This window comes from Monodon monoceros, unplaced genomic scaffold, assembly GCF_005190385.1.
Source record: "Monodon monoceros isolate NGI ecotype Baffin Bay Population unplaced genomic scaffold, NGI_Narwhal_1 Super_Scaffold_22, whole genome shotgun sequence".
Lineage (NCBI taxonomy): Eukaryota > Metazoa > Chordata > Mammalia > Artiodactyla > Monodontidae > Monodon > Monodon monoceros.
Genome location: NW_021703779.1, coordinates 60,404,925 through 60,431,796, shown reverse-complemented (window position 1 = coordinate 60,431,796; position 26,872 = coordinate 60,404,925). Strand labels below are relative to the sequence as shown.

The window sequence follows — 26,872 nt, the reverse complement described above, 5'->3', positions numbered from 1 at the left end:
CAGAAAGCCACCTCACCCAGGGACTGACTGAAGCAGGGGTGTGAAAGCCTGCCTTTGGCCCATGCGGGACAACTCTGATGGGTCACGTTAGTGCCTGAGCTCTCTGTTGAGTCAGCTGAGGCTTTGTGGCGCCTGCGTTGCTGCCTTTTCCTTCTTCAGCCTAAGCTTATTTCCTTCCCTTCTCTCCCACAGATGTCAATCCCTCGGACATTTCCTAATAAACATCCCGTGCACCAAACTCCATTCCCGAGTCTGCTTCCCAGGGAACCCAACCCGCAACAAGGCTCAAATGCCTTCAGGAGCCTGGCACATGATATAAATGAATGAAGCTGGTTGGGCTTCATATAACAGGGAGTGGTGGGGAACTAGGTAAAGTGGAAAGTTTGTGCCCCATCTACATTTTGAAAAATTAAAAACCAACGTTGTGTACTCCTGGCAATGTATGAGAATTCAATTCAGTTTGCAGGCCTCCTGTTTAGGACTTGTGCTTTAAAGGTGTACTCTCTCTTTGGTTAATATACCGGCCCCTGGCTTTGACATGCCTTTTATGAGTTTGGTCAGTGTGGGTCAATCCCTCAAAGCTCCCCCAGCTCATGGTGGGGGGGCACAAGCAGGCCCAGACCCTGCCGGGGTCAACACCAGCCCCTGAACCACAGGGTCTCACTGAGGTACTGCTTGCTGTGAGGCCCACCTCGAGCCAGTCTCCTTCTCTGATCTTGGTCTTAAGTCTTGACACCTGCTATTGTCTGAGAGTAGCCCTGGCCCCTCTCCCTTCCCTTGTAAGCTTTCTAGGTTGTTTCAGGCTCTGTGGTGTCTTTTTGAAAGATCAGCCCAGTGGTGTCAGGGGACGTGAGCTAGCACGGGGCCTGGGGAGACAAGGATACTGGCTGCAAGGGCCTCAGCCTTAGAGGCCTGAGCCAGTTGGCACCAGAGAACAAAGCTCCTTTTGGATGGGACTTGACCCTTGAATATAGCTGTCATCACCTGCATGGTGGGACCATACCCTTCTTGAGGGATGGAAGTGATCTGGGCCACATCTGGTCTGTGTTTTCTGCTCCCAGCCCTGACTCACTCTGGTCTTCCCTGCTGGGTGGCTTCATTGAGCCAGAGAACAAAGAGGGAGTGCATGCCCTGAGCACAGTTGCTATGGCAACCTCCTCTCCTTAGGAGCCTGGTGACCGGTGCCTACTTCACCAGAGCTGTGCCTGTCTGAGGCCCCTTGTTGCTTCTAGGAGCAGTTGAACTAGAATCCCTGAGACAAAGTCCTCAAAGACATATTCCCTGCCCCTATAACTTAGGTTCACAGCTCTGTGGGCCAGGTTTCTGCAAGACACTGTGTCCCGCATATCTGTTTTGGGCTCTCAGGGGTTTGTGAGAATCAAAGCTCATGTTTGTGGGTCCCACACTTGTGTGGTCTGGAAAACATACTCACAAACTGGGCTTAGTGTCTGGATAAAGTCATCATTGCTACAATGAGAATCAGAGGGTGAAACAAAATGATTTTAACAGAAAAAGTTTATTTTAAGAAGACACAAACAGCTCTAGCTATATAAAGAATACAGTTCAATTGCTGGTAGCAAGCCAGTAAGGAATGCCTTTTCTTTTAAAGAAAAAAAAGAAAAAGAAAGAAAGACAAGAAAAACCCTTTGTAATATCACCCCACAGAGGGCTCCCTTCCATTTTGTGTTGGAATTCTAAAAAGACCGGGATGACAATCTCTCTTGCTGCTTCTTGATATTTTTATCCAGGGACACATTCTCATCACTTGAGGGAATTGCCTTATCTCTGCCTTCCAGTTTAGGATCTCGGTCTGCAAATTCCTGTCTCCCTTATTTTTCTTGAGTGCACCGTTGGCATTCAGTAAGCATTGAATGGTGAGCGCTAACATAACAAAAGTCCTTCTCCTGACTATGCAGAGTAGGCCTAGCCAATCCTCCTTCCTCATTTTGCTTTTGGCAAGTGTGGTACTTTTGCTGTTTTAGAGTCCAAGGTGCAAGCCTGGTTTCCTTCTTAAGGCTGGAAATCCTAAACAAAAGGCAGAAAGAAACTGTTTCATGGATGCTTTCAAATAAGGAAATCCTAAAGTTACTCGTGGCTTGAGTTTTTGAAATCTAGATTTCAGTAAGTGGGTAAATCCCTGGGCTCAAATGACAGAAAGCAAACTAAAGGTCCCAAGAAGCAATGTTCTTAGATTTTAAAAAATCCTGCAGCCTGAGAGGTATGTCTAAGTGACAGAGTTCATATGGAATTAAAGTCCTAGCTCTTTGTATGTTGGCCTGTCCAGAATTGCCCCAGAGGAGTTTCTTCAAATGGCTTCCAGCACAAGCCAGTGGAAAGAAGGTTTCAAGAGACAAGAAAAGGGAAATGCCTCAGGAGCCCCACCATCCCTCCTCCTTGACCAGCCCCATCAGACCTGGAACTGGACCAGAGAATTGATGACAGAACTGGATGGTGTGTGTGTGTGTGTGTGTGTGTGTGTGTGTGTGTGTGTGTGAGATACACGAGTAAATGGGACCTTCATAGTCCAGGTGGAGAAACCACGCATACACACACAGGCACACACCTTGTCATTCAGCCGTATCCCCCAATATTTATACGAGCAAATGTGAAAATGTGAAACTGAGCTTTACACCCCCAAGTAGCATGAAAGGTAGAGATGGGAGTGAGATGAGAGAGATGTGAAGAAGCTTTAAGGAACCCTCTTAGGGGTTCAGAAAACAGGAGGTGGTGGTGTGCTGAATGACCGCTGGCTGTGGTGCTGCATGGAGCATCCCAAGGAGCCGATCCCCAAGGCTGGGGGTCTAGGAGGCAGGGGGTTAAGGTGGGGAAAAACTGTGGGCACAAAACACCTTCCATACCTCATTGATTTCATTGCTGGGGCTGAGTCTAGAACAGGTCCAAATCACATTAAAATGGACACATGGACATTTTGGGCTTTAAAACCAGCCATTGTAACCAAGAGAGCTAGTGATTCCCCTAGGAAACAATAGACTGAACTGGAATTTCATGGCCTGGGCCACCAGACTTTCCAGAACTTTCCATGGCCCTGAACACGTGATGGCAGTATAGGGCAGAGTGGGACAGATGATCCAGGGCAGGGGTCCCCGACCACAGTTTGGGACAAACGAAATAAGAAACCTCAGATATCCATTCTTTCCTGCCAGCTCACCCCACACTCGAGGAAGCAGAGGCACATTGGATAACCAGTACAGGAGATCTAAAGAAAAGAATGAGGGTTTCTACACCGAGGTAGTTAGAGAGTGAGACACAGAGACAGAGACAGATGAGAGAGTCCATCTATCAGAGAGTACTAGTTGGCAAATGCAGCCCCTTTCCACTCCCCTCTGCACAGGCCGGCCTGATAGCTCGGGAGATGGGAGGACAGTGAGCCACATCACCCAGCACACAACTCAGTCATCATGTGGGTCACAGAAATGCCCATCCCAGGGGTCAGCAAACTATGACAAGCAGGCAAAATCCAATCTGCAGCTTCGTATGGCCCAAGAGCTAAGAATAGTATTTACATTTTTGAAGTGTTGTCAAGCAAGAAAGCAAGCAAGCAAACAGTAACAAAGAAGAAGACCATGCTACAGAGACCATCTGTGGCCCACAAAGCCTAAAAGAGTTACTATCTGGTCCTTTATAGAAAAACTTTGTCAAACCTTGGTCTAGATGATGAGGAAAATCCCACCAATCTCTGAGCGTTCCTGTAAAGGGAAACCAGGGGAGGTCCAGGAGAAGGACTGGAACAATGGGATAATTGGAAATACCACTCCATCTGACTAGCACTGCCTGCAACTCTACTAAACCAGACTAATGAGGTACACAGGAGCTATGGAAGAAAGCCTGAGAATAGCTAAAGAGAGAGTCATACTAAGGAGCATTAGGCAAAGAATGTTCTGGAAATGAAACTGCATGCAGAGCTCAGTACTGATTAGGAAATTTGGTTATCGTTTGATAAGATTGAGATAGAGTTTGAGCCCAGGGATTGTTAAAATATCAAGAAGTTTCTAGAATACAACTAAGTATCTCACGAACACCTAACAGTCTGAAACTATCTTGTAAAATTTAAGAAGGGGAGGATAAAGTAGATTCTAGGAAAGCCTACATTGGTTTGCCCTACTTTAAATAAATGCCACTTACAAAAGTTCACACTGAAAAAAAAAAAGTAGAGGCATTAGGGGACATTGACAAGAGGACTTTTCATTTTTCAAAAGAAGTCACCAGAAGACTCCCTTCCATAGGAAACTTCTCTACTAAAAAAATGAAATTTAATCTATAAAAATTCATTTTTCAAATAACTTTTAGGGAAAGCATCCACTGTATAGAGTAGGACACATACATTGAAATTGGAGGGAAATGAAAATTTCTAAACTGAAAATCAGATTTGTCTTTGGATTCATCAGCTAAAGAACTCGAACATTTTCCTTAAAGCATATATATTGCTCGCTGAAATACCTGGGAAATTCATGTGTCATAAAAGTAGAAGCCAGCTGTGGCTCTTCCATAAATGCAGTGCTTTGGATGAAAAAACACTGGGCCCAGAGGCAGGAGAACTGGGATTGAGGCTGGGCCCTGCCACTGTGTGACCTTGTGTAAGTTTTTTTTTTTTTTTTTTTTGTGGTACGCGGGCCTCTCACCGCTGTGGCCTCTCCCGCTGCGGAGCACAGGCTCCGGACGCGCAGGCTCAGCGGCCATGGCTCACGGGCCCAGCCGCTCCGCTGCATGTGGGATCTTCCCGGACCGGGGCACGAACCCGCGTCCCCTGCATCGGCAGGCAGACTCCCAACCACTGTGCCACCAGGGAAGTCCTTGTGTAAGTTTTTTGACTTTCTGGGCCTCAGTTTCCTCCTCTGTAAAAGGAGAGGTTGGTCTCTTTCAGCTCTAACATACCATGACTACAGATAAATATAGAAATAAGATCAATACAGCAATCTAGAAATAAGAAATAGTCCCCAAAGTAAGCTCTGGAGTCAGTAGAAAAAAGTAGCAATGAAATATAATAAAAAGAATAAAATTTTAACTACTAGCCAGAGTAAATATATCTCATTTAAAAATTAATGAAAAGATTTGTAATTTACAATTGATTCAGGAGAGGTAAGAACATACATGTTGCTGTTTCTTCACCATCACACATATGGAGGAGGAGATGAGTGTCAGGTGACTTGTACAATGAGCACGATGCTGCGTTTGCATGCAGAACATTTTATAAAATTGAACATTAAAAAGAGCTCAACACCACATAAGGAATACATTTTCATAAAGCTTGGAATTAGAGAGGAGTTAACTGGTTGTTCCAGTTCAGATTTTGTTTACAGATTTGTTGATATCAAATTCCACAAATATGCAAAATCTTAAAATCAAATCTATTTCTGCCAGAGCCCTCCTAGAGAACAGCCACCACAGGAAAGACAGACATTTAAGGGTTGGCAATACCAAATGAATGTAACACATTTTCCTCTTTCCTATTTGTGAATTACAAAATTGTTTTTAAACCAAAAACTGGCCAGATGTGCTGGCTAAGTCAAATCAAAGGTTTTTCAGGTTGAGCAAGTAATTGATTCTGATAATTTCTTAATAGCAAATAAAAATGTATCTGAGCAACATGACAATATAAACCACATGGCCAGAGACTGATCACATAATGTAACGAGAGTAGAAAAGATGGGAAAGGCTGGAATCGTTTGGAGAGTCGTGGCTACAGTGACTCAGGGGCTTGAAGAAGTAACGTCACTGGAACACACACACACACACACACACACACACACACACACACTATAGGGATGCTGCTGCTGGTCCTGGGACCACGCTTTGAGAACCACTGGCCTAGGTTTTTGGCTTTACTGAGCAAAAGTAGATACCTATTTCACATAACCCATTACTTATGCAAATTTCTTGTTTTGTTAAACTTATTAAAAGTGCCTTAAATGTGTGCCTATAACCATTTCCTACTGTATTCCTCTACAAATATTTCAGAGTATTCAAAAATTTGTTTATTTCATATCCTTGTTAAAATCCTCATCATTTTTTCTGCCCTTTGACAAATGTAGCTCTTTTGTACCTCTTTCCCAGTCATCCGTTTAAATCCCAAATAGTTTAGTCAAGTACAGCTGAAATACACGCAAAGGCTTTGGAGGGACTGGGTGCTCTGGAATAGATCTGGTCTCATTCTCACACCAAGGGGAAGTAGTAGCACGAAACACAGATAAGCGTTGGGGGGCAGCCAAGGCTGCATGCAGTAAATTTGCGCCTCGAGGAAGTTTAATAATCTGGTACCAGAGATACCAGACAGCTGACATTGATCTGACACTGATTGGACAGTTTCACCTTTCATAGACAGGACACATTTTCACAAACTCTTTAAATCCTTGTGTTCTTTACTCAAATAATAAGTAGTATTAATTCCATTTGTGTAAAAATGTTAAGGTATAATAATTATCTGGGCCTTCTCAGTGGCTTTAGTAGCCATTTCTGAGAGTCCCTTGGTAGTAACCATACTGAACAGCACTGAGAATCAGGAGAATTTAATCGACCATCAGCAATTTACTTAGTTCCAGGAGATTAAGGTTTTTTCTATATTCGGGAGTTAGTCATCAGGGAATTTGACCTTTCCATGGTGAAAAATACACTTCTGCAACTGATTGATGCCTAAAATTCTACAAGTAGAACGTCATTCCTTTGGCTTAAGGCTTTTTCCCTGTTAAAATGCAAGTGACCCTCCAAAGAGGTATCATTAAGCCTTATAATCTCAAAGTAAAGGAATTTATCCCTTTCCTGAGAGCATGCTTTCCTTAGCAAGGAGGAGGACAAACGAGGACACACTCAGAGTTGGTGCTAAGAAGCAAGGTCGGGGGGAATGGAGCAGACAGAGGAGACGGAGGATCCCAATGACAGACCTCCAACTCATTCACTATTTTGCTGAAGGGCTGTCCCTGTCAGCATCCCTATTGAAATGGGCGCTAACTTGCCACTTGGAGTAGGTTACTTAGAAATCGGCCATGTTTTCTGATAATATTGAAGAGTCTTTGATGTGTAGGCATACAAAGGTTTAGAGCAGTGGAAAAATAGATGGCAATAAAACATTTGGTGCAACAACAGATGGGGAGTTACCCCCCGAAATCGGAAGAACCATACATGTCCATAGAAAGAAGATAAACCAATATTACTTTATAGAGTGCAAATCGCAAGGCCGGGACGAGGGTAAGGCACTAACATGGCCCTGAGAGTGGGTGCCTCCTTAAATTTTGCACCCCAGGCACCTCACTCACCCCACTCTAGTCCTGGCCCTGGCAAATCATATTAAAGTGAAGCCTGGCCATTGTGTTACAGACTTGATGATAATGGAAGGTCCTCTGGAGGAACAGAGCACTGACTGTGAACTTGTTTTTTTAATAAGTAGTTTGTTGATGAGGAAGAGAGCAGGTGGCGTGGACATATCTGCTCAGACTGATGGGTCCAGCGGGATCACAATCTGACCCACGTTGTCGGAGAGTTAAAATGGGTGTCCGGTGACGTGCTTGTGAGAGCCTTGCAGACTCTCCTCTGTCTCTGCACATTCAAAGTAATGATTCCAGATCAACTGGTCAATCTGTGGTCAGTAAGCTAATGCAAGCTATTTTGCTGCCTGCGGTCTTGCGTCCTTAAAGGGTGAGCTGTCGGCTAGGGATGCAGTTCAAAGAAATAGGGACTGAGGGGCAAGTTGGGGCCATGTGGGAGGCCCAGGTGAGAGACTGAGACAGGCAAAGGACAGGAGACAGCAGCGAAGCTTCCTGTTGTGCTGAGAACGACTTGCTCCCTACCCTCAATGTTTGAACCACAAATACATAATGAACACCCACCAAGGGCAAAGTGCTCTTAGCTACCGATTAACCTCCTCCCCTGGGGACGACTGCATCTACTCCTGCCTAGGCAGAAGTCAGTCCAGTAGAGCCACCTGCTGCTATTGGTTAGAATCAGAGGAAACAGAGGGACAGAAACAACTTGAATTGGAACCTGACTTCCTGGGGCCAACTTCATTTCACCTGTATCCCTTCTGTATTCCACCTTCAAAAATTGTTATCACTCTTCACACTAGTAATAGCGGCAACAGTCGCTTCTCTGAAAGGCCTCCTGGAAGGGGCTTTCAGCCTCTCTTCTCCAGCCTTGGCAGAGTAGGTGCACGAGGCAGCAGACACTGTGGCTTGTGCCTGGGTGGAAGACAGAGTTGGTGCTATGATACCCAAGGGGAGGCGAGATGTTGAGTGTGAGGACTAGGAGAGTTGTCTGGCATTATGTTAATCAGAGATTGGTAGAAATTCTACAGTTTGGTTGGTTGTTTGGGACTAGGTCCACCTGTTGCAAAATATTAAATGAATATTACCAGTCCTCAGTGTTACCTCTGCCCACATCATCTCTGCCCCGAATCCTCTTATGCTAATGGCAACACCACTGGGCATTGGAGGGCCATAGTGAAGATGTAGAAGACCTTCTAAAATATTCCAGGCATACGGAGTATTGCAGGGGAAAACAAGACTCAAGGTAATTGAAAGACATCAAGGTGTCTGGATATTCAGCTTTAGAATCTTTCTGGAAAACCACCAGAGGTGGCAAGGTGAGGGGAGAGGCAAAACCCACTAGAAGTACCAAACAAGAAGCTTCCAGAAAAGTTAGCGGAAGTAACAAGTCCTATACTGTGTGAGTCTCGTACTCTGCTTTAGAGCTCATAATGGTTCTGGAGTAGAGGGCCCCGGCAGCCTTTCACTTTTGTTAGGCAAAAGCACAAACACTCCTTCATTTCCCCACAGAGGAAAATGTTTCCATCCTTTGGGATTCTGAGTCCGGGGCAGACAAGTGTGTGGCATTCATATATAAATTAAGGCCAGGAATGAATCTTATTTTATTTCAGGCAAAACCTCTGAAATTTGGTCAGGACCCTTGAACTAAATAGTTGGTTCACTTTCAAAAGCAACTGGGCTTTCAAGAACTGTCTATTATTTGAGGTGGCTTCTGTCTAAATCAGGGGGAGGTGCTGGGCCTGGCCTGTACTCAGAAGTCTAGAATTCAGAACTGTACCAACCAAGGGCCCAGGCCTAGGGGTTCTATGTGAGAGGCCCAAGTCCCCTCAGCACTCAGTGTGGTTTTCCAGCTGCTCTTCCGCTGTGTGGGCAGTTGGGCTAAAGAGCTTGCTTCTTATTGAGACCTGCCAAAATCAAGATCTGCTTGTCTCTGGGAGCAGTTTCCACATCCTCCAAGAGGTTGACCAATGAATCTGTTGGGTGGGGGGTGAAGGAGGAAGAGGTCAGGGGACTCTCTTTGTGAAGCAGGCTACAATTTCATTTGACTTTCCTTTTTCCCTCTTGGGAATGGTGGACAATTAATCCTCCATTATTAGTCAGCCAGTTTTCTTTGTTCAGTGCTATTTTTTCCCCCCAACCTCCCAGAAACCAGACATATGAAAATCAAATGAATCACGGCTCTTGCTTTGCTTAGAAAATTGAACTGACAAGGAAAGTTAGTGTCTATAAGCTTTGGCAGGGGGTGGGGAGAAGGGGTCACAATGACTGTCCTGGGACTCTGTCAGCATCCAGTATCCCATTTACCCCAGTCCTTACATTCTCCCCCAGAAGGTTAATTGAAAATTGGTCAAACAGCAGAAAGTAAACGGCAAAAAGTAGCCCTTTTTTTGGGTTATGGGCCATAGCAACTTGCAAGGCTGCCTTTCAGATTTTGGATCTATCCTTTTAGTCTATACGTTCTCGGTTTGGAAACAGAGGAAGATTTCATTTAAACAAGACCAAACCAACCACAAACCACAATCTGAAGTGAATGGTGGTGGGCAAGTTACACTTACTTTCTCTCCTCTTTGGCACTTTGAGGATGCTGTTCCTTCAGCTAAAGACTTCCTGTAATGAATACTGTAAGCAAATGAAGCGAGAGTTCTTCGAATGCAGCATGAGCTGGGCACAGACACTAGCTGCCGTTGTTGGCAGACATTTGAAGGATCTCAAGGCGCACATGTGAGTTACCTTGGATAGATCTGAGTGAACAAACGGCTGCCTTGTTTGTTGGCCAAGCTTGGTTCATCCAAAGCAACCCAGTCCTGACCTTTTCTAGCAAAGGGGGGGGGGGGGGGGGGGGGTCTATATGTTTACTAAAACTCATCACCCTGATCTCCGTGTAGACAATCAAACTGAAAAAGGTGTGAAGTTCAGGACAGAGTCACATTCATATTTTGCACGACAAAAGCCATCCAATCAACCTCATGCCGAAACAAGTGCACACCTGCAAACCTCTTGTGGCGGAGAATTATACTGTGGCTGAAGAGGCATCAGGGTCCTTCCGTTTCTCCATGCAGGGCCATCAGGGCCTTGCTGGGAAAGTGAATAATCAGCAATGGCACCCTGTGTCCCCTGGGTTTGGCAGCCCCCAATCTGCTCTCTCACTGTGCCCCTCAGTGATAGGAGCCAGGGATGGAGCAGCCTGGTCATTGATTTAAAAGATGGCGTATGTGCCCTTGCATCTGAGAATTTCTTCTGAGTGCATACCACGTGGGGGAAACAAGGAGAAAATCGGTAGTTAGTAATGGCAAGATTGTAAGTATGAGAACATAAAATGTCTAAAGATGATTAAAGTGCCTGATGATTTTAGTTCTGGATGTGGCCTCTCTCCTGTTGTCCAGAGTGTGAGTTAATGTAAAAGAAATGCAGGCTCTTTTGTTATTTCCATGGTTCCTTTTTAAAACCCTTTTTCTCTTCCCCCTTTTCTACTCAAGCTTAGTAACTCAACCTTGCTTGCTGAACCCAGGGCTTAGGTACTGGGGTTATCAGGGGTTTCGTAGTCTTTTGAAAATTGTGCAATAATTCGCCGAGCCAGTGGGTTAGTGGTCTTCAGCAGTTCTGCTGCTGAGGGGCGGGACCTTGGAGTTGCCTTGCTTCCCTTCTTCTGTAGCAAGGCCTTGAAATCATCATTTCTGCCAGCATCTAGGCTGGCACTGCCGCTTGACCCTGCAGAGGCAGCCAACTCACTGATAGGAGACTCAGCCGTGTTCCTTATTGGTGAGTGGGAGGTTGGTCTGCTGCCACCAGCAAAGGCCTCACCAGGCTCCTTCCAGCCAAGCAGCTTTCTTTTGGACCTAAATGAGAGAAAGTTTACTTTGAGTGAATTTGTGCAGCAGACATTTCCTAATGCTTCATATAACTTCACGAATGCCAGTGACACAATCTGGGAACTTCTATGCAACAGCCTTGTGAGCAGTCATACTTACCAGCTTTCTTTCTCTCCACTAAGTCCTCAGAGTCCCTTGTCTGGCCCCCTGTCCCTACATTCCTTTCAATGCCCACAGCTAGAGTCACTTGGCCTATGCCTGCAGGCTCAGTCCTGCCCAGGTTCTGGTACCAAGGAAGAATTTAAGGAGTCAAAGCTAGTAGCTCAATGACTCTGAATCAAGACAGCCCATGAGCTGATCCTGTTCTGAACCGGTGCTCCAACTCCAATAACTGGGCTCTTTCCCGTTTCCTCATCATGGAGCCCGTGCTTTGTGCTTCTGTCCAATAACGGGGTCCCCGTCTGGTCCCCCTTTGCCTAAGCTCCTGCTTTGATGCTCGGCCTGGTGCCCCACTTCACTTCTTGATGAGATTTTTTGGTACAAGGAATTCTGTGAAGGGTTAAATGTCTCTGACTCTAGGCAGAGCTGTGAGAAAGCAGATGGAGCCACAATAGGCCCTGGGGTTGCTAGGAGACGAGGGGCCTCTCACTCTGCACCTGGTCCTCCCTTCCCCGCCTGCCTCTCTTCCATTTCACCCAAAGATGTCAATGAATTGGAGGTGGTGAGGCCCTGGACTGGGTTCACTACGTGGGTATCTGAACTTAGTCTCCAGTTTCCATTCTAAGCATTCTGCTTAGAGGTAGCAGTTTTTCTTCTGGTATAAGAAGGAAAGGCAATTATGATAGGAATTTAGGAAATTGGTCCAGACCTGTGGATCACGGTAAATAAATCTTCAGTTGTTCGTGAAGCCACAAACACATCATCATCTTCTTCCGCAATCCATTCGGCTGTTTTATCACTGATTATACTTTTTTCTTCGGTTCTTGGTTCCATCGAGCTCCCTAGGCATAAGAACCAGAAGGAATGACTTTGACCACAATTGTTAGGACAAAGCACATTCTCATATGTATTTCATGTGATGTTCAAAGCAGCTCCAGGAGGGCAGCAGGGCAGAGACTTGCTGTCTCCATTTTGCAGGGGAACAAAATGTTCCTAAGGTTAGTGATTTGGCCAACAAAACATGGAGGGGAGTGATGAAGATCAGCCTGGGTCCCTGTTCTCTCGTGCCTTTTCCATTACAACAGGTTGCCTGAGCATTCTCTCGTTTTAAACGCATCATTTTTAGAGCTCAAGGAGCTGAGAGCAATCTAAAGCAATGACTCAACCGGTGGGTGGGAGTGGGACCTATCTGAATCTCAGAGGGAGCCTGTGGAGTTTGAGGAAGCAGATTCTAAAATTACCTGTGGCTTCGATTTGTTTGCTTGTTTTAGTTGCAATGATTTAACTTACGTTGAAAGTCCAAATCAGCTTAAGGAAGGCCATAAGATTTTGATGTTTGGTGTTAAGGGTTTCAAAAAGGATGAGAAACATGGATGAACCTAGAGGACATTATGCTAAGTGAAATAAGCCAGTCACCAAAGGACAAATACTGTATGATTCCACTTATATGAGGTCCCTAGAGGAGTCAAATTCATAGAGACAGAAAGTAGACGAGTGGTTGCCAGGGCCTGGGGGGAGAGGGTGATGGGGAGTTATTGTTGACTGGGTACAGACTTCAGTTTTGCAAGATGAAGAGAGTTGCGGAGATGGATGGTAGTGATAGTGGCACAACATCGTGAATGTGCTTAACACCTACTGAACTGTACCCTTAAAAATGGTTAAGATGGTAAACTTTACGTTATATGTATTTTACCACAATTAAAACAAAGAGAGACAAGAAAAAACCCCAAAAGGATGAGAAACATTTTCTAGCCTGGTCTTAAGGTTCCAGGAAGAACAAGGCTCAAACCATCCAAGAAGATGAGCCCCCTTTCCTCTAGAAAGCACTAAGAGAAGCTGCTGCTGGTAACATATTCCACTGCTTGAAGCCTTCCAGCCTGCCATAGCACTTGAAACTCAGGCTGGGAGGGTACTGAGTCCCGCGCATGAAACTAAATTCAGTGTGGCTGGTGAAAAGTGCCATACGGTGACGTGGAGAGACAGTGCCTAGGGCAGGAGATGCCTGCCTGAGGAGGAAGATAAGCTCCTAAGGTCCTAGGGTGCTAAGACCTACTTTGATTTCATTAGCTCAGCACTGGCGGTTTCAGAGTAGTCTGGCCCAGGCTGGGCCTTGGAGATCCACCCCTGGGTTGGTCCCCATCCCAAGGGCAGTGAGACGGATTTAGAGTAACTCAAACCCTCAAGAGGTGTACCCTACTGATTTGGTCGCCCTGGGATCAGGATCATTATCTGGGGGCATTTGCTTCTGCCCCTGGCACTCTGTCCTCACCCTCACCTCTCCTGGGATTGAAAGGAAAAGCCAGCAGACACTTTACTAACCCAGAGGGCTTGCCTCCCTTTCACTGTCAGCCTGTGGCGTGGAGGTTGTCCTTGTACCCGCCGATGGCAGGTGGTTGCTAGTTGGTAGACACTTGGCATCTTCCTCCAGGGTGATGATGGGGCTGAGAGGCAGCCTTGGTTCAGCCGTGTAGGCCTCCATTTGAGTTGCAGGTGAGGTGAGAGGCAGGTACAGCACGCTGGGCTTTTTTGGTACAGGAGGTGGAATCTTGCCTTTCTTTTTCTCAGCTTCTTCTTGGCTCTGGAGGCTAATTCTTTCAGGTAGGGCTCTCCCCTTGGGGCCCTCATACTCCGTACTTCCCTGGGGAGGTTGCTGTGTTCCTGAGAAGAAAGCACCAGAGGAACTGGAAAAAGGCGTGAAAACAAGAGATGAGGGTGCTGTTGACTCCCCCAGGGTTCTGCCTTCAGGGAAGCTGGAGGACTTTGGTTTCCGCACCACCGTGTATATATCTTGAGGGAGTGGCCTCATATGTTGAATTGAGGTCTTGGGGGTCATAGCCAAGGTAGGCGAGGTTAGTGGGTACTCCTCGGGGACAGAAGGTGGCTTGTGGACCAAGCTTGGAGGCCTTCGGGCCAGTGGGGGCTTCTCGGCTATGGGAGGTTTTGCCTTTCTCTCTGGCAAGGTGAAGACTTCAGCTCCTGACTCCTCAGCATAGTCAGGGCTCTCAATATCATCTTCCGGTTCAGACTTGCTGACTGACCTCAGGCGAACAGAACGTAAGTCAGACTGAGTAACCATGGGCATGATTGGCTGGTTGGGGCTAGTTTTCTGGGCCAGCTTGGCCCCAAAATTTGTATCCGAGTGATGCCGGCTCACCTTGGTTTTGCTTCGGATGGAGATACTCATCCCAGACAGGTCCAGGTTGGTTGAAGAGGTCAACGGTAGGTCAAACGATAGCCGTGACTTGGACATTTTCTCCACTGGTGATGTTGGGGGTAGTGATGACTTCCTCTCAGGTACCACTGGACGCACCCGGACACTGCCACTTGGAGGGGGCAAGTGGCCCAGGGTCAAGGACATGGAGACAGTGGGTGTTGGTGTCTCTGACTGGCTGGAGTATCCACTGGAGGGTGACATCAGCCCAGTGGGCCTTCCTGGGGAGGATACCTCCCTGGCCTCCACCTCGATGGAAAGCTGGGAAGGCGTTGTGGCTCTGGAGGTGGAAGGGGAGGCGAGAGACTCTGAGCTGCCCTGAACTTGGGTGCACTCAATGACTGTGGTGCCAGTGGCAGTGCTGGAGCTGGACAAGGATTGGTAGGTGTCACCAGACTTCCAGTCAGTAAGATACCAGTGGTGGGCGAATTGTGTACCTTCTGGGTCTTTGAAGTTTGGCACAGCTGGGTGACCCTGAGTATCTGGGTGGGATGAGTGATGTCCTTGGTGTTCCAAGGAGAGGCAAAGGCTCCTGGGCCTCTGGTCCTTGGGTAGCGCTGACCCACCGTCTGGCAAGAGGACTGGTTCATCTTTGACCAGTGAGACACTGCGAGTCGGTGGGGAAGGCTTCTTCTTGGCCTTCTTGAGTGAGATGCTCTTGGACCTCTGCCTTCTTTGCTGGGCCTCCTGTTGGGCGCTAAGGGAGGCAATGTTGTCGGCACTGTTACTGCCCTCAGAACTTGTACTGGCATAAGGCAGGGCACAGGCTTCACTGGCCTTCTGCTCCTCGTCATAGTCCACATCCGTGATGCCTGTGTCTGTGGGTACAGACAGTGACCGCTCCCGAAACCTGCTGGCCCCACCTGGGCCTGTCTCCAGCCTTGAGGTATCACCAGTCAGGAGGCCAATCTTGGAGGGTCGTTCTGATACGTGCCTTCGTTGAGTAGAATGCTCAGAGTAGCCAGCAGACCCACTGCATCCTGCTGGGGTATCACGAGTGACAAAGAAGGTAGCAGCCTCCTTAGGAACCAGAGGTGGCAATGTGTGCAGAGAGATCCAAGAATTCCCAGAGGAAGGACTTTTTCCATTTTCATTGTCTTGACTGCTCTGAGCAGTGGCACTTGGAGTCACGTAGGTAAAAGCATCTCCCTTCCAGGAAGGGGAGAACGTTGATTCTGTTGGTCCATTGCAAGAACTGGGGACGCTGTACACCATCCCCATGCTCTCCATGCCAGGGACTTTTGTGCCACCACGTGCCTGGAGAGGTTCTTCCGGATCGCTAGAAGGATTTCTCAATACTGGCGAGGTGAGATTTGGTAACTGAGCTTCCTGACTGATGGCAACTCTTCCGTGAACACCTCCTGGAACTGAATGGCTGGGCTTGATGTCTGAGGTGGTAGAGCAGGCCACACTGCCTGTGGGGCTGTTGCTGTGACCTGGGGGAGGTAAACACAGAACGTTAGTGGTGCAGCCAGGGATCCCCCAGCAGCAGCTGTCACTAAAGAGACGGGAGCACCAAAGTTTTGCCAAGAAGCACTTGCCAACAGCTTGGTCAGAATTCCTTGGTTCTTCCTTTCCATAGATGAGGATACTGGGGACATTGGGTCCTTGCCCATCACCACACAGTGAGTCACAGGGTGCCCTTGAATTGTCCAGATGGCTTCCAAAGACTTTCCAGCTTTGAATATGCCTTTCAGAGCTGAAGTGGCACGTGGGACTACCATGGGTTTTTTCTAGGCTTTCACCCCAGGCTCATGAAACGACCACAGACCTCAGCGTTCACCTCCTCTGAGATGAGAGCAGAGGCTTTCGAACTGATAAAGGACAGCAGTGTGAACTTCAGCTCCAGCAGTGCATTGGGAGTATGCCACAGCTGGAAAGTTCAGAGTCTGGTTGCATTTTTGACACCTGTCGCTTTTTAACTTGGCAATAGGAAAAAGTGAGAATAACCTACAGATGTGAGGAAACGATTCAGATGTTGAAAATCCCCAAAGATTTTCTCATATACACAACAATTATTATATCATGAGGATGTTATATCATGATGATGACAACGATGACGACTACTCTTATGATAATTTATAATAACAGCCACCATTTGCTGAACACATACTATGTACCAGGCACATGGTAGGAAAATTACATACAATAACTCTGACCCTCAGGAACATTCCACCGGGTTGGAATCATCATCCCCAACTTACAGATGAAGAAGCTGAGGCTCAGAGAGGTTAGGGAACTTGGCTAAGTCCTCACAGTTAGTAAGTGGAGAGGCCAGAATTTGTATCCATATCTCTCCGGTCTGTGCTCTTTGGATGGCCTTCATTTAATGGCAGTAATGGTTTTGTGAAGATGGCACTTTTAGTGATGATTCCCCCTCTTAGGCATCTATCTGCCTAAATTCGAGATACATAGTTATATTCCACTTATAATGGGAAATATATACATAACGAATTTATTAGCCTGGGAGACCTGCTCTCCATATTTGGTTGCTGCCCTTGACAAAAGGTCCTTGGTTATCCTTAATTACTATATTGGCTTTTTCAGGACATCCAAAGTCCCTCCTCCCCCCCAATCATTCCTGTTCCCTGTCACAGCAATACCACTTGGGTTGCAGAAATGGTGAGAGTGAGCAAGGGGAAGGGTTTGGGGGATCAGCTATGGTGGGGTCACCTTGGTCTCGCTGAGAATAGTTAGAGAATCCAATAATGGTCCGCCTCCGCCTCAGGGTGGACTTGGGGTTCACGGCTGTCTCTGTGTTAAACAACGAGTGTCGCAAACTTGCATGTTTATCAAACTGCTGCCCTGTAGCCAAAATAAAGACACTTGGGTGCATCCTGGTTTCTGTTTACAGTATGGCAGAAACTGGCCTGAGGTTGAGAGAAGGGATGATGGCAGTAGCGATGAGCATGAATAGCATCCAGGCAGGCGACCCTTCTTCCCCATCCCTCCCAACTTGGCCCCGGGCACCCGCAGCTCCAAAGCACGCATGCTAGCTTTCAGAGGTCCACCCGGGGTCACCTGTGAGTCTTAGGTGGCCGAGAGCCATGGTTTTCAACCCTGGCTACATATCGAAATAAACTGGGCAGCTTTTCAAACTCTAATAACTAGACCCCACCTCAGAACACTTAATACTCTGGGAATAGGGCCCAAATAGAAGCATTTTCTCAAACTCCCCAGGTGATTGATTGTTCAGATGTACAGCCCGGGGTGAGAACCACTGGAGTGGAGAGACATGTTGAGACTAGATATTGCTTGATTGCAATCTCTTCTCAGATCAAAGCCTTTATTCAGGCCGATGAAGACAGTGTCTCCAAGAAGCTGCGCCATCCCTCCCCACTATCCAGGAAGCAGTCTGATAGTCTGCCCTCCCTCCAGGCACCTGATCACATTTGATCAAAGTTCGCCCCTGCGTGGTGATTGAGATCTATTTTTCTCAAAGCACCCGCTCAGTCTTTGCTCCTGTGGAATTGCTAGGGCAGGGGCAGGGCGGGGGCAGTGGGGTGAGGTTTGCTGCTCCCCTGCACTGTCTCTCATTCAGCGGCTGCCTAACCAAACCCTCCCCTCTCAGCCCCATGGCCACATAGGTACACCCCTCCACAGAAAGTGGCTCTGTGGGCAAAACACAGGGCCAGCCTCGTTGAGAGTAAGGTAGAAGTTCAAAAACAAAGCACCCACCATCACTTTGTGAGTTTCTCCTCTCAGCCCTCACACCTCTTAGTACATCTCCCTAGGCTCTGCGCTCTATTTCCTGTCTCTAATTTCCTGAGATGACACCAGTGGCGCTAGATTACCCCATATCCAGGGAGCGTCACTGCCTGTGGCCAGAGCTGTCCTCAACATCTTCATCAACTTTTTCCAGCACACCATGGGCTGGCACTGGCTCACAGGGTGCCTCTGGTCCCCTTGGGTTAGGAGGTCTTGATTTCATCAGGCCGTTGGCCCTATCTCCTTCTGAAATTTTCCACCTTCTTCCTTTTCCACTTACAGCCGGTGAAGTGTGGACAGTGAATTAATAATGGGCATGGTACAGGGTGCCACATGTCCCCAGAGACACAACCAGCTGAGCTGCGTACATTATTTTCCCCATCTCAAGGTAGTACTGGATCCCTCTTTGGTCTCACACAAGTGCAAGAGGCCCACCTCACTAGGAGACTGAGTGATGACTCAAAGTGCCACAAGGCCCTTGGTCTGTACTCTGGGTCTGATCCTCCCGTTTAGTGCTCGCTTCGGCAGCACATATACTGATCCTCCCGTTTACCACCAGCACTCTGAACCCCACACTTCCCCTGCAACTCCTATCTGTGTGCTCCAAACCCGGCTTCTGGCACAAGAAGTCTTCTTTCCCCAAACCAAACATAACTCATACACTCTAAGTTTCCACAGATGCTCCAAAGAGCACATGAATTCATAAGGTTTTAGAGTTTTCTGTTAAGAGAGTTTCCTTTGCCATCAAATGGTCTCAGTTAGTGTGGCAGGGCCAGTAGAGAGTGAAGAAAGAGCATGCCTCCGTTCCCGGGCGAGAGCCATGACCTTGACAGTGCAGGGTGAGCCAGTAGCAAAGAAAGTCTCGCTCCCTCCCCCAGCACCCAGTGCATTTGGAGAGGATGATCTGTAGTTGGCACGGAGGGAAGCGAACAGAGGCGATGCTAAACAACTCTACCGGAGACATTGATGGGCACGATGTCAGAGTGCGTGGGACAAGGCTGAAGCCATCGCTTCTCCTCTAGGACGGGCAGAGGGAAGGGACTATTCCAGACAGCTTGCTTGTCGGCTGCGGTAGGCAGGCTCAGGGAGGCCTCAGGGGCCCTCACACCCTGCATGGTAGTCTCATCCTCGCTCAGCTGCCATTTTGTGGGCTGTTGGGAAAGAAGGTGATGGGAAGGGTGTGCTCCCGACTGGAGACGAGCCGTGCCCACAGAATGGCTGTCTAGGCAGGGTGGTTGGAGGCTTCATCTGGGAGGCAGGAAAGTGTGGACAGGCTGCCAGGCCGGACGCCTGCCGTGCAGGTCCCGTCTCGGCAGGGCCTCAGGATGGCTCTGCTGGTGAGCAGAGATGAGCAGCAGCTTCCAGTGGGTAATGTAAGCAGTTCCAGGTTCCCCGTCAATGGGTGCGGGGCGAGCTCTGCATGCTGGCTCTCCCAGGTGGGGGAGGAGGCAACTCACCATCAGTACAAACTCCAGACGCCTGGCAGACTGGGGCCTTGGGCTGGGAGTGGGCTCAGGGGCCTCATCAGCAGAGCGGAAGGTCTGCCCCAGAAGTCTGGCCTCCGAGTACTGTTCCTCATATTCTTCTGAAAAACAGCACAGTGGATACACACTCTAGGGAGCCACGGCCAAGCGGTGGGCCAGCGAAGGACCATGAGCTTGGGGCTCCTGCTCTAGCTGCCAGGTCTGACTCTCATTGCTTCTTTAGGATAGTTCCCGGCGTCTGAGCCATTTGGGAATGGAAAAATGCCTACTTCCTATGAGGAGAAAAGAGAGTCAATGGATTTGAGTTGTGCTGGTTCGGGGACCAAGCCTTTGTCTCCATGGCCCCCACCTTAAGTGCTCAACTCAGGAAAGAGGCTCAGGATGCAGACGCCTTTTGCTACTCTCTGCTGCAAGATTCTCTCTTTGAAGTCCTGCATCTCTTCAGGTTTTCTGCAGCCCTACCAGGGACATGACCTGTGTGAAGCACAAAGAAATTTGCGTTGGGAAGTCCAACATGGAATGCTCCCTTGGATGCTGAGAACTCTTACCTGAGCCTCTGAGGGCTCGGTTCCCTGCACCTTAGTCCCACTGTGGGGGGCATATCAGGTCCAGGAAGGAGAGGGAAGGTGGAGGTAGTGGTGGAGGAGGAAGGAGAAGTTCGGGGGCATCGTTGGGGAATAAGAAGGATGCATAAGATTTGAAGGGGTTTCATTTAAGTGATGAATTCAACGAGTGAAGGAAGTGAGACTAAAGAACAGTCAGGACTCTGCACATTTGAACAGAGATTTGAAGAATCATAGAAACTTGGGGTCAGGAGGGGCCTCGAGGGTTCTCTGGTCCAACATCCCATTCTGGGCTCCGGCTTCCTCAGCATCCCTTCCAGGTGTTTCTTCAGCCTCCACACACACCTGCCTGCAGAGGAGGGGAGAAGCCTTCCTCCCAAGGTGGCTCATTCCATCCAAGGACAGTTGGGGCTTTCAGGCGTGTCAGGAAAGTTCTTCCTTATCTTGAGGTAAATTGGCCTCCCCCTAGGTTTCCACCCACGTGTCCTCATTCTGCCCATGGTGGCAACACAGAGCACACTGACTCTTTCTTTCTGCATAGCAGCTCCTCTCTTATCTGAACACAAGGCTCATGGTGTCCCTTAGAATCTTGCTTCTCTAAGCTTGCCACTGCCCTGGCAGGGAGGTGGGGTCATGGCCGTTGTTCAGTTGGGTGGCCCCTCTGCAGTTTTCTGTTCTCCGTAAAAGTTACCCTTTGTTGGTACGGATAAATGACAGCTAATAAGACCTCTTTTCACTTTTAATGTTCACTCAGCAAATGTCCTCTTGGGGATCCAGCCCTGTGCCAGGTGCTTCTGGAAACCGGAGAGTAGTAAGAGATGTGATCCTTTACATTCAGAAGCCCAGTCTGGTTAGGTGGACAAAATATATACCTGGGACTAGTAGATGAATGAGTAAATGAATGAACAAATGAAAGAAAAATCAGTTCGGAACTATACAGGTCCTCTTGAGCTGGATGGTACAAAGGGCCTCGTATGAGTGCTTAGGGAGGGAATGATGCAAAGTGCAGAACTAGTGTTAAAGGTCTTTTTCTATGTGGCAAGAATAGAACTTGGAAGAAAGTGTAAGGATTGGAGTGGGGAAGAGGGAGTAAGGGCTTTTAGGCTTGGAAAAGAGGCCCGAATGGGAGAGTGAGTGCCTGGAGGGTGTAAGGAGCTTGTGACTAGCACTGGGGTTTTATTTATATTATTTTCTCGAGATCTAACTTACCTAAAGTGCACAAATCTTAAGTGTGCAGCTCAGTGAATTCTGACATATTCATGCCCCTTGTAACTGCCATCCAGATATTTGTAGCACCCCAATAGTCTCTCTCATAGCACTGAGTTTTAATCCTATTGCCACTTACACTGGATAAATCCCTCTGGTCAATGTGTATGTTCTTCACACTGTAAGGTCCTATCGGGGACCACAACTGTTTTTTTCTTTTACATTAATTTTAATATTGTGTCTAAATCAGCCTATGTTCCAAAGGACACAGACTGGGAGTAGATGTTGCATCTTCTCTGGGTCTCTCCAGCTGCAAGATACTCTTGCTAATCAGTTTGTGGACACCCTATTTTTAATTCTCACAAAATCATGCCATGTGGGGAAGTGGAATCCCCATTTTAAAGATGACTGACTAATCTGAAGCTCAGAGAGGTTGGGTAATCTGAATAATGTCACACAGCTAGTTAGGTGTGGGATTCAAATTAGATTCTGACTCTGTCTGATTTCAAAGTCTCGGTTTTCTCATTCTGCCTGGTGCAGGCAATCTGACTGCTCAGGCATTATGGCTGGGCTGTTTCTCTGGGTTGTGTGGACCCAGCTTTGTGTACAAGGTGCTCATCAGTATACTTCAGAGACATGGGGTTGGGAATTGGGGATGAGGTGAGCTCTGAGTGCTGTGTATTGGGCTTACTTTGGTGAGGCAGGAGCGACCCAGGAGATATGTGGACAAGGTTATTGCAAGAGCAGAGTGAGTGAAGCCCACAGTGGGAGACCCTGCAGATGCCTCTTTTGTCTTTGGGCGCCGGGATTCCAAAGACTTGGGTGATGTTGCAAGAGAAGGCCTGAGGGTATGCGGGCCCATATTGCGGTAGTCTCTCATCCAGCGCTCTTTGTAAATGACTTGACCCATGGCCCTGCCTCGGCCTCTGTCCCTTTTCCCCCAGAGACTACTGAACTGAAAAAAATGAGGGAGGGGGACCAGAGGGTGTAAACAGCCGTAGAATTAGGGCTTTTGGAGTCAGTAGTCTGGAAGGTGAGAGATGGAAAGTGTGTGTTTTGTTTCTCAATAGGTTTTCTACTATTCTCTCTCTTTATCTCGCGAGTCCCTGTCCTCTTTCTTCGTCGCCTCCCTCCAGAAGCTATGCATCTGTCCCGTGGGCTCCGGCCGCAGCCCCCCTCCCTCTCAGTACCTTGCAACAGGCTCTGGAGATTGAGCTGCGCCTCGCGAAGCAGCTCCTCTACACTCGGGGGCCTGCCCGAGGAGAGGAACACGTTCACTGGCTGTCGCCATGACGACCTCGAGTGGGCAGTCGCTGTCGCATTTTCCCGACCCGAGTTAGCTGCAGCTAGGGAAGGAGAGAGGCAGTGAGAGGCGCCGCCGGCGAGGGGGGGGGGCCGGGGGCGGCGCGCGGCGGCCAGTGGGCGCCCGCGGTTCCCCAAGACCCGCCCCGGCCGGGGGTGGGGGTGGTGGCGCGGGCCACGCTTAAAAGGCGGGGACGCGCCAGCCGCAAGATTTTTCCTCGACAGATCGTGCTGCAGTCCGTTCTCTCCCTCGCCACCAGCCTCCGCCCGCCCGATCTTCGCCTCGCTGCCTCGCCGCCCGCCTCCTCCGCCCGGCGCCTCCTGGCTCCCGCCGCCGCCCGCCCTTTGCGCTCCCCGGGACGAGGTAACGCGCCCTGGGCCGAGCCGCCGGGCCCTTGCCCTGGTGGGTGTGGCTCGGCCTCCCGCGCCCCCCGCCGCGGCCCCCGGCTCCCCATCCCACCCCCGCCCGCAGCTCCAGGCCCCCAGACTAGTCCTGATGTCCGAGGCGGCCGGGAATCTCAATAGCCTCCGCATGGCGAACGTGGCCCTGCGAGAAGAATTAAATGCCCTTCGCGGGGAGAATGCCAATCTGGGCCTTCAGCTCGGCAGAGCCCTGGCCGAGGTCAATTCCTTGCGGGGCAATGTCTCGAGCTACATGCGTTGGCCGGTGCCCGTGGTGCCCGTCCTTTCCGAGGAGAACTTTGAGTTCCCGCTCAGTGAGATTGACGCCGTTCCTGAGGGAGAACTGCCCTTCCTGTGCTGGCCTCCCCCGCGCGCCGAGCCCGAGTACGCCCCAGACGAACTGTTGATTAGCGTGATCCAGGATTGCGGCACCTCCGGCGGGCCCGCCGACCCACCCCCGCTGCCCAGCCCGCCCCCGCCGGCGCTGCCCCCACCCTCGGCCAAGGAGCTGCCCCCGCAGCCTCCTCTGCCGCCGCTGGAGCGGCCCGAGATAGAACCCTTCTCGGGCGACCCAGTCTACCTGGCTGAATTCCTGATGCAGCTAGAGACTTTCATAGCCGACCATGAGGATCATTTCCCCGGGGGCGCTGAGCGGGTGTCCTTTCTGATCTCCTTTTTCGCTGGTGAAGCCAAGGACTGGGCCGTCTCAGTCACCCAGGAAGGAAGCCCCCTGCATGCCAACTTCCCGCGCTTCCTGGATGAAATCCGTAAGGAATTCTGTGGCCCCATCCCCCCAAGTGTGGCAAAAAAAGCCATCCGCAAGCTCAAGCAGGGAGACTGTACCCTGGGCAGCTATGCAGATGCTTTTCAGTTCCTGGCTCAATTCTTGTCTTGGGATGACTGCCGCCTTCAAAACCAATTCCTCAAAGGCCTGTCAGAATTCTTCCGCAAGGAGCTCTTATGGTCAACTGAAATGGCCGACCTGGACGAGCTGATTCTCGAGTGCGTGGAGATAGAAAGAAAAGTGCGTGTCCCCAAGCCAATCCCACTCCCTGGGGTTCGCAATGTTTTCTTCCCTTTTGCAGCAGACCGTAATCTTGAAGGTGAAGAGGGAGAAGAGTGCCACAGTGGGGATGAAGATGAAGAGGCATGCAGGCGCAGGCTCCAGGACAAGGACCAGGGGAGGCACGTGAGAGCTATTCAGCAAGAGACCAGGGGGGAGGAGAGGGGGAAGAGGGAGGAAGAGATGAGGAAGAAGGAGCTGAAACAAAAAGGGGAGGAGGACGAGGAGGAGGAAGAAGAAGAGGAGGAGGAAGAAGAGGAGGAGGAAGCAGAGGAGGAAGAGGAGGAGGGGATGAGGAAGAAGAGGAAGAAGGAGGAGGAAGATCAGAATAAGGATGAGAAAGACGATGAACATGAGGGTGGCCGCCAGGAACCGGAGCAGGAGCTCGAGCAGGAGCCAGAACAGGAGCAAGAGACAGAGGACGAGACCCAAGATGATGACCTGGATGAGCTGATGGAGATAGAGCCCACCTACGCCAATGCTTCATCCCAGACTTCTGGCTACTATCATGAAAATTTCCTAGATGTGTCACCTCCCATCATACAGCCCAGCAGACGGAGGAACCAGAATCGAGTCCCACTTCTGGAGGGCCTTCCAGGTACCAATTCACCATTCTACAGTTCGCCGCCACTGATTCGCCGGGCAGGTCGCCTGGGGCAACGCCAAATACGACGCCGTCCCCCGGTGCTATTCCGCCTCACTCCGAGGCAGGGGGGCCACCGGGCTGCGCGGGGCCGCATTCGCGTGTGAGAGCCGGGGCGAGCTGCCCCCACCCCGGAACACACCCTTCCACTGCGTCCCCTGCCCCTGCTTTCGCTGCCACACCTACCCCATTGACCGACCAGTACTTAAGGGAGTTCCAAACCTGCAGAACCCGAAGAAGACCTGGAGAACTCCAGACCTTCCTGCGACTGTGACCGGGGAGTGACACCAGGGAAAGGAGGGCTCAGCAGTAGCTGCCCTCTTGGCGTGCACTCTGCTCCGTCCTGCCGCGAGCTAGAGAGCAGGTGTCTGGGCCTGTTCCTGTAAATGAACTGGTCACCCTCTTGTATTTCCCCTCTAGTTGTTCCCAGCCCTCACCTCTCCTGCGTTTATTCACGCTGTGTCCTATGGTTTAATCCTCTGACTAGCTAACCAGGACTTCACCCAATGCCTCACTGCTCTGCCCCAGTGAGTGAAAGGACAGGCTCCACTGAACTCTTAAAGCCACTGCGGCCACTTACTAGGTATAATCAGTGGAGAGCAAATGCTATCAAGAAACGGTCCTGGAAGCCTACACTTGCTTCAGGTCACCCCTCCAGCAGGAGGGCCCTGAAGAACCCCCTCCATCTAGCCCAGTGAGAGTATGCAAAACCACGTGTCCAGTGGACCACCCAGCTGAGACCTGACCTCGACTGACTGAGCAAGCTGGTTCCACCTTCCCACAGACTACAGGCTCAGGGCCTCAGGGCTCTCCAGATCTGGGACCCTCTCCTCTTACAACATTACCCTCCTGGGCATCCCCAGTGGACAGAGCCCAATGTTCCATGCCCTACCCTTTTCCTTGATGTTGCCTAGAGGGTAGGCAGTTGGGTGGGGGAGCCGGAGGAGGAGAAAGCAGCAGCAACAACTCAGTTTGACCTTGTAAGGAGTGACTCTTTCCTTAGGGACGGTGGTCTCCTCCCCCGGCCAGGCCTTGGACTGCAGTCTCCAGCCAAAGGTCTTGGCAGAAGATTTGCCATCCTTGGGGTTCCAGAGGTGGCCTAATTGGCCTTCCCTTCCCAGACTGCCAGAGAGAGAGGCCCAAGGCCTGCTCTTCAACTCCAACTTAAAGGACTCCTTATTTCTGAGAGTAGAGAGGAAGGTCCTCTTTGCAGAGACTTCACCCACTGCAGCCTTGCAGTCGGGATGACCTTGTGTCTCTCACATTCTGGGCAAGCCATGGCCTGGCGCTGGGCATCGAGTAGGCGGTGAGGCCTAAGCGGTTGACTGCCTCCTAGTAACTCCTGGGGCTTCTGGGTCCTAACCTAGGGGCCCTCATAGAGACCTGCTGCTTGCCTTGGGTCCAGAAAACACTGCTTCTGCAGTGAAAAATACACAGTATGTCACTCTGGCCACAGAATGCCAGTCAGATCCACTGCTGGCCTGAACTGCCCTCCACACTGGGCTTCCTGCACAAGGCCTGGCAGCTGGGCAAGTGCAGCCGAAGTGTCTGCGGCCAAAGGGAGGAAAACATAGTAAATTAAGCCTCTGTTCCTCACCGGAGTCTGATAGGTAACCTCAGCCCAGCCTTAGGATTTTGAGCCCAGAGGCAAGAGGAAGGAGCTGGAGGAAGAGGAGTCATGGAGAAACCCAGTCCTCCGGCTGGTTTCTGGTGAGGTTCATCAGTGGGAGGTAAGAAGCCCTTTTGTTGCTCACACATTTCTCAGCCTGGGGATCGGTGGAGCCAAGTTCCTATAACCTGCTGCTATCTTTTAAAAAGGCTACTACCCCCCTCCTCCAAAGAGAAAAGTAATACATAATCATTGTAGAAAAATTGGCAAATAGAGAAAACGATAAGAACCCCAAAGCCCCAAACATTCAGAATCCCACCACACAGACGCAAGCACTGTTAACACTTTCTTTCTAGTGTGTTCTCACTGCGTCTTTTTTTTTTTTTTTTTTTTTTTAGCGGGTACGCGGCCCCGTCTCAGCCTGGGGATCGGTGGAGCC

General features: G+C 49.6%; 2 protein-coding genes across 2 annotated transcripts in view; one reads left to right on the top strand and one right to left on the bottom strand.

Moving 5' to 3' along the window:
* Window positions 1-1,497: 1,497 nt before the first annotated feature.
* NHSL2 (NHS like 2) overlaps window positions 1,498-26,872 on the bottom strand; it is a 274,480-nt gene continuing 249,105 nt past the window's right edge. Inside the window, exons 3-9 of the mRNA XM_029240069.1 lie at window positions 22,605-22,760; window positions 19,619-19,746; window positions 19,117-19,312; window positions 17,127-17,258; window positions 13,562-15,889; window positions 11,952-12,084; window positions 1,498-11,110 (exon numbers count right to left, since the gene is read on the bottom strand). Of these exons, the coding sequence (XP_029095902.1) occupies window positions 10,786-11,110; window positions 11,952-12,084; window positions 13,562-15,889; window positions 17,127-17,258; window positions 19,117-19,312; window positions 19,619-19,746; window positions 22,605-22,760 (3,398 nt within the window). The 3' untranslated portion in view covers window positions 1,498-10,785. The remainder of the gene's footprint in view (window positions 11,111-11,951; window positions 12,085-13,561; window positions 15,890-17,126; window positions 17,259-19,116; window positions 19,313-19,618; window positions 19,747-22,604; window positions 22,761-26,872) is intronic.
* RTL5 (retrotransposon Gag like 5) lies at window positions 22,920-26,829 on the top strand. Its single transcript, XM_029240070.1, has one exon. It carries the CDS (start codon window positions 23,213-23,215, stop codon window positions 24,929-24,931), a length of 1,719 nt encoding a protein of 572 aa, XP_029095903.1. The 5' UTR covers window positions 22,920-23,212; the 3' UTR covers window positions 24,932-26,829.

Excerpts from the sequence above, each read along its gene's own strand:
- RTL5 (XM_029240070.1), top strand. The coding sequence starts at position 23,213 with ATGTCCGAGGCGGCCGGGAATCTCAATAGCCTCCGCATGGCGAACGTG.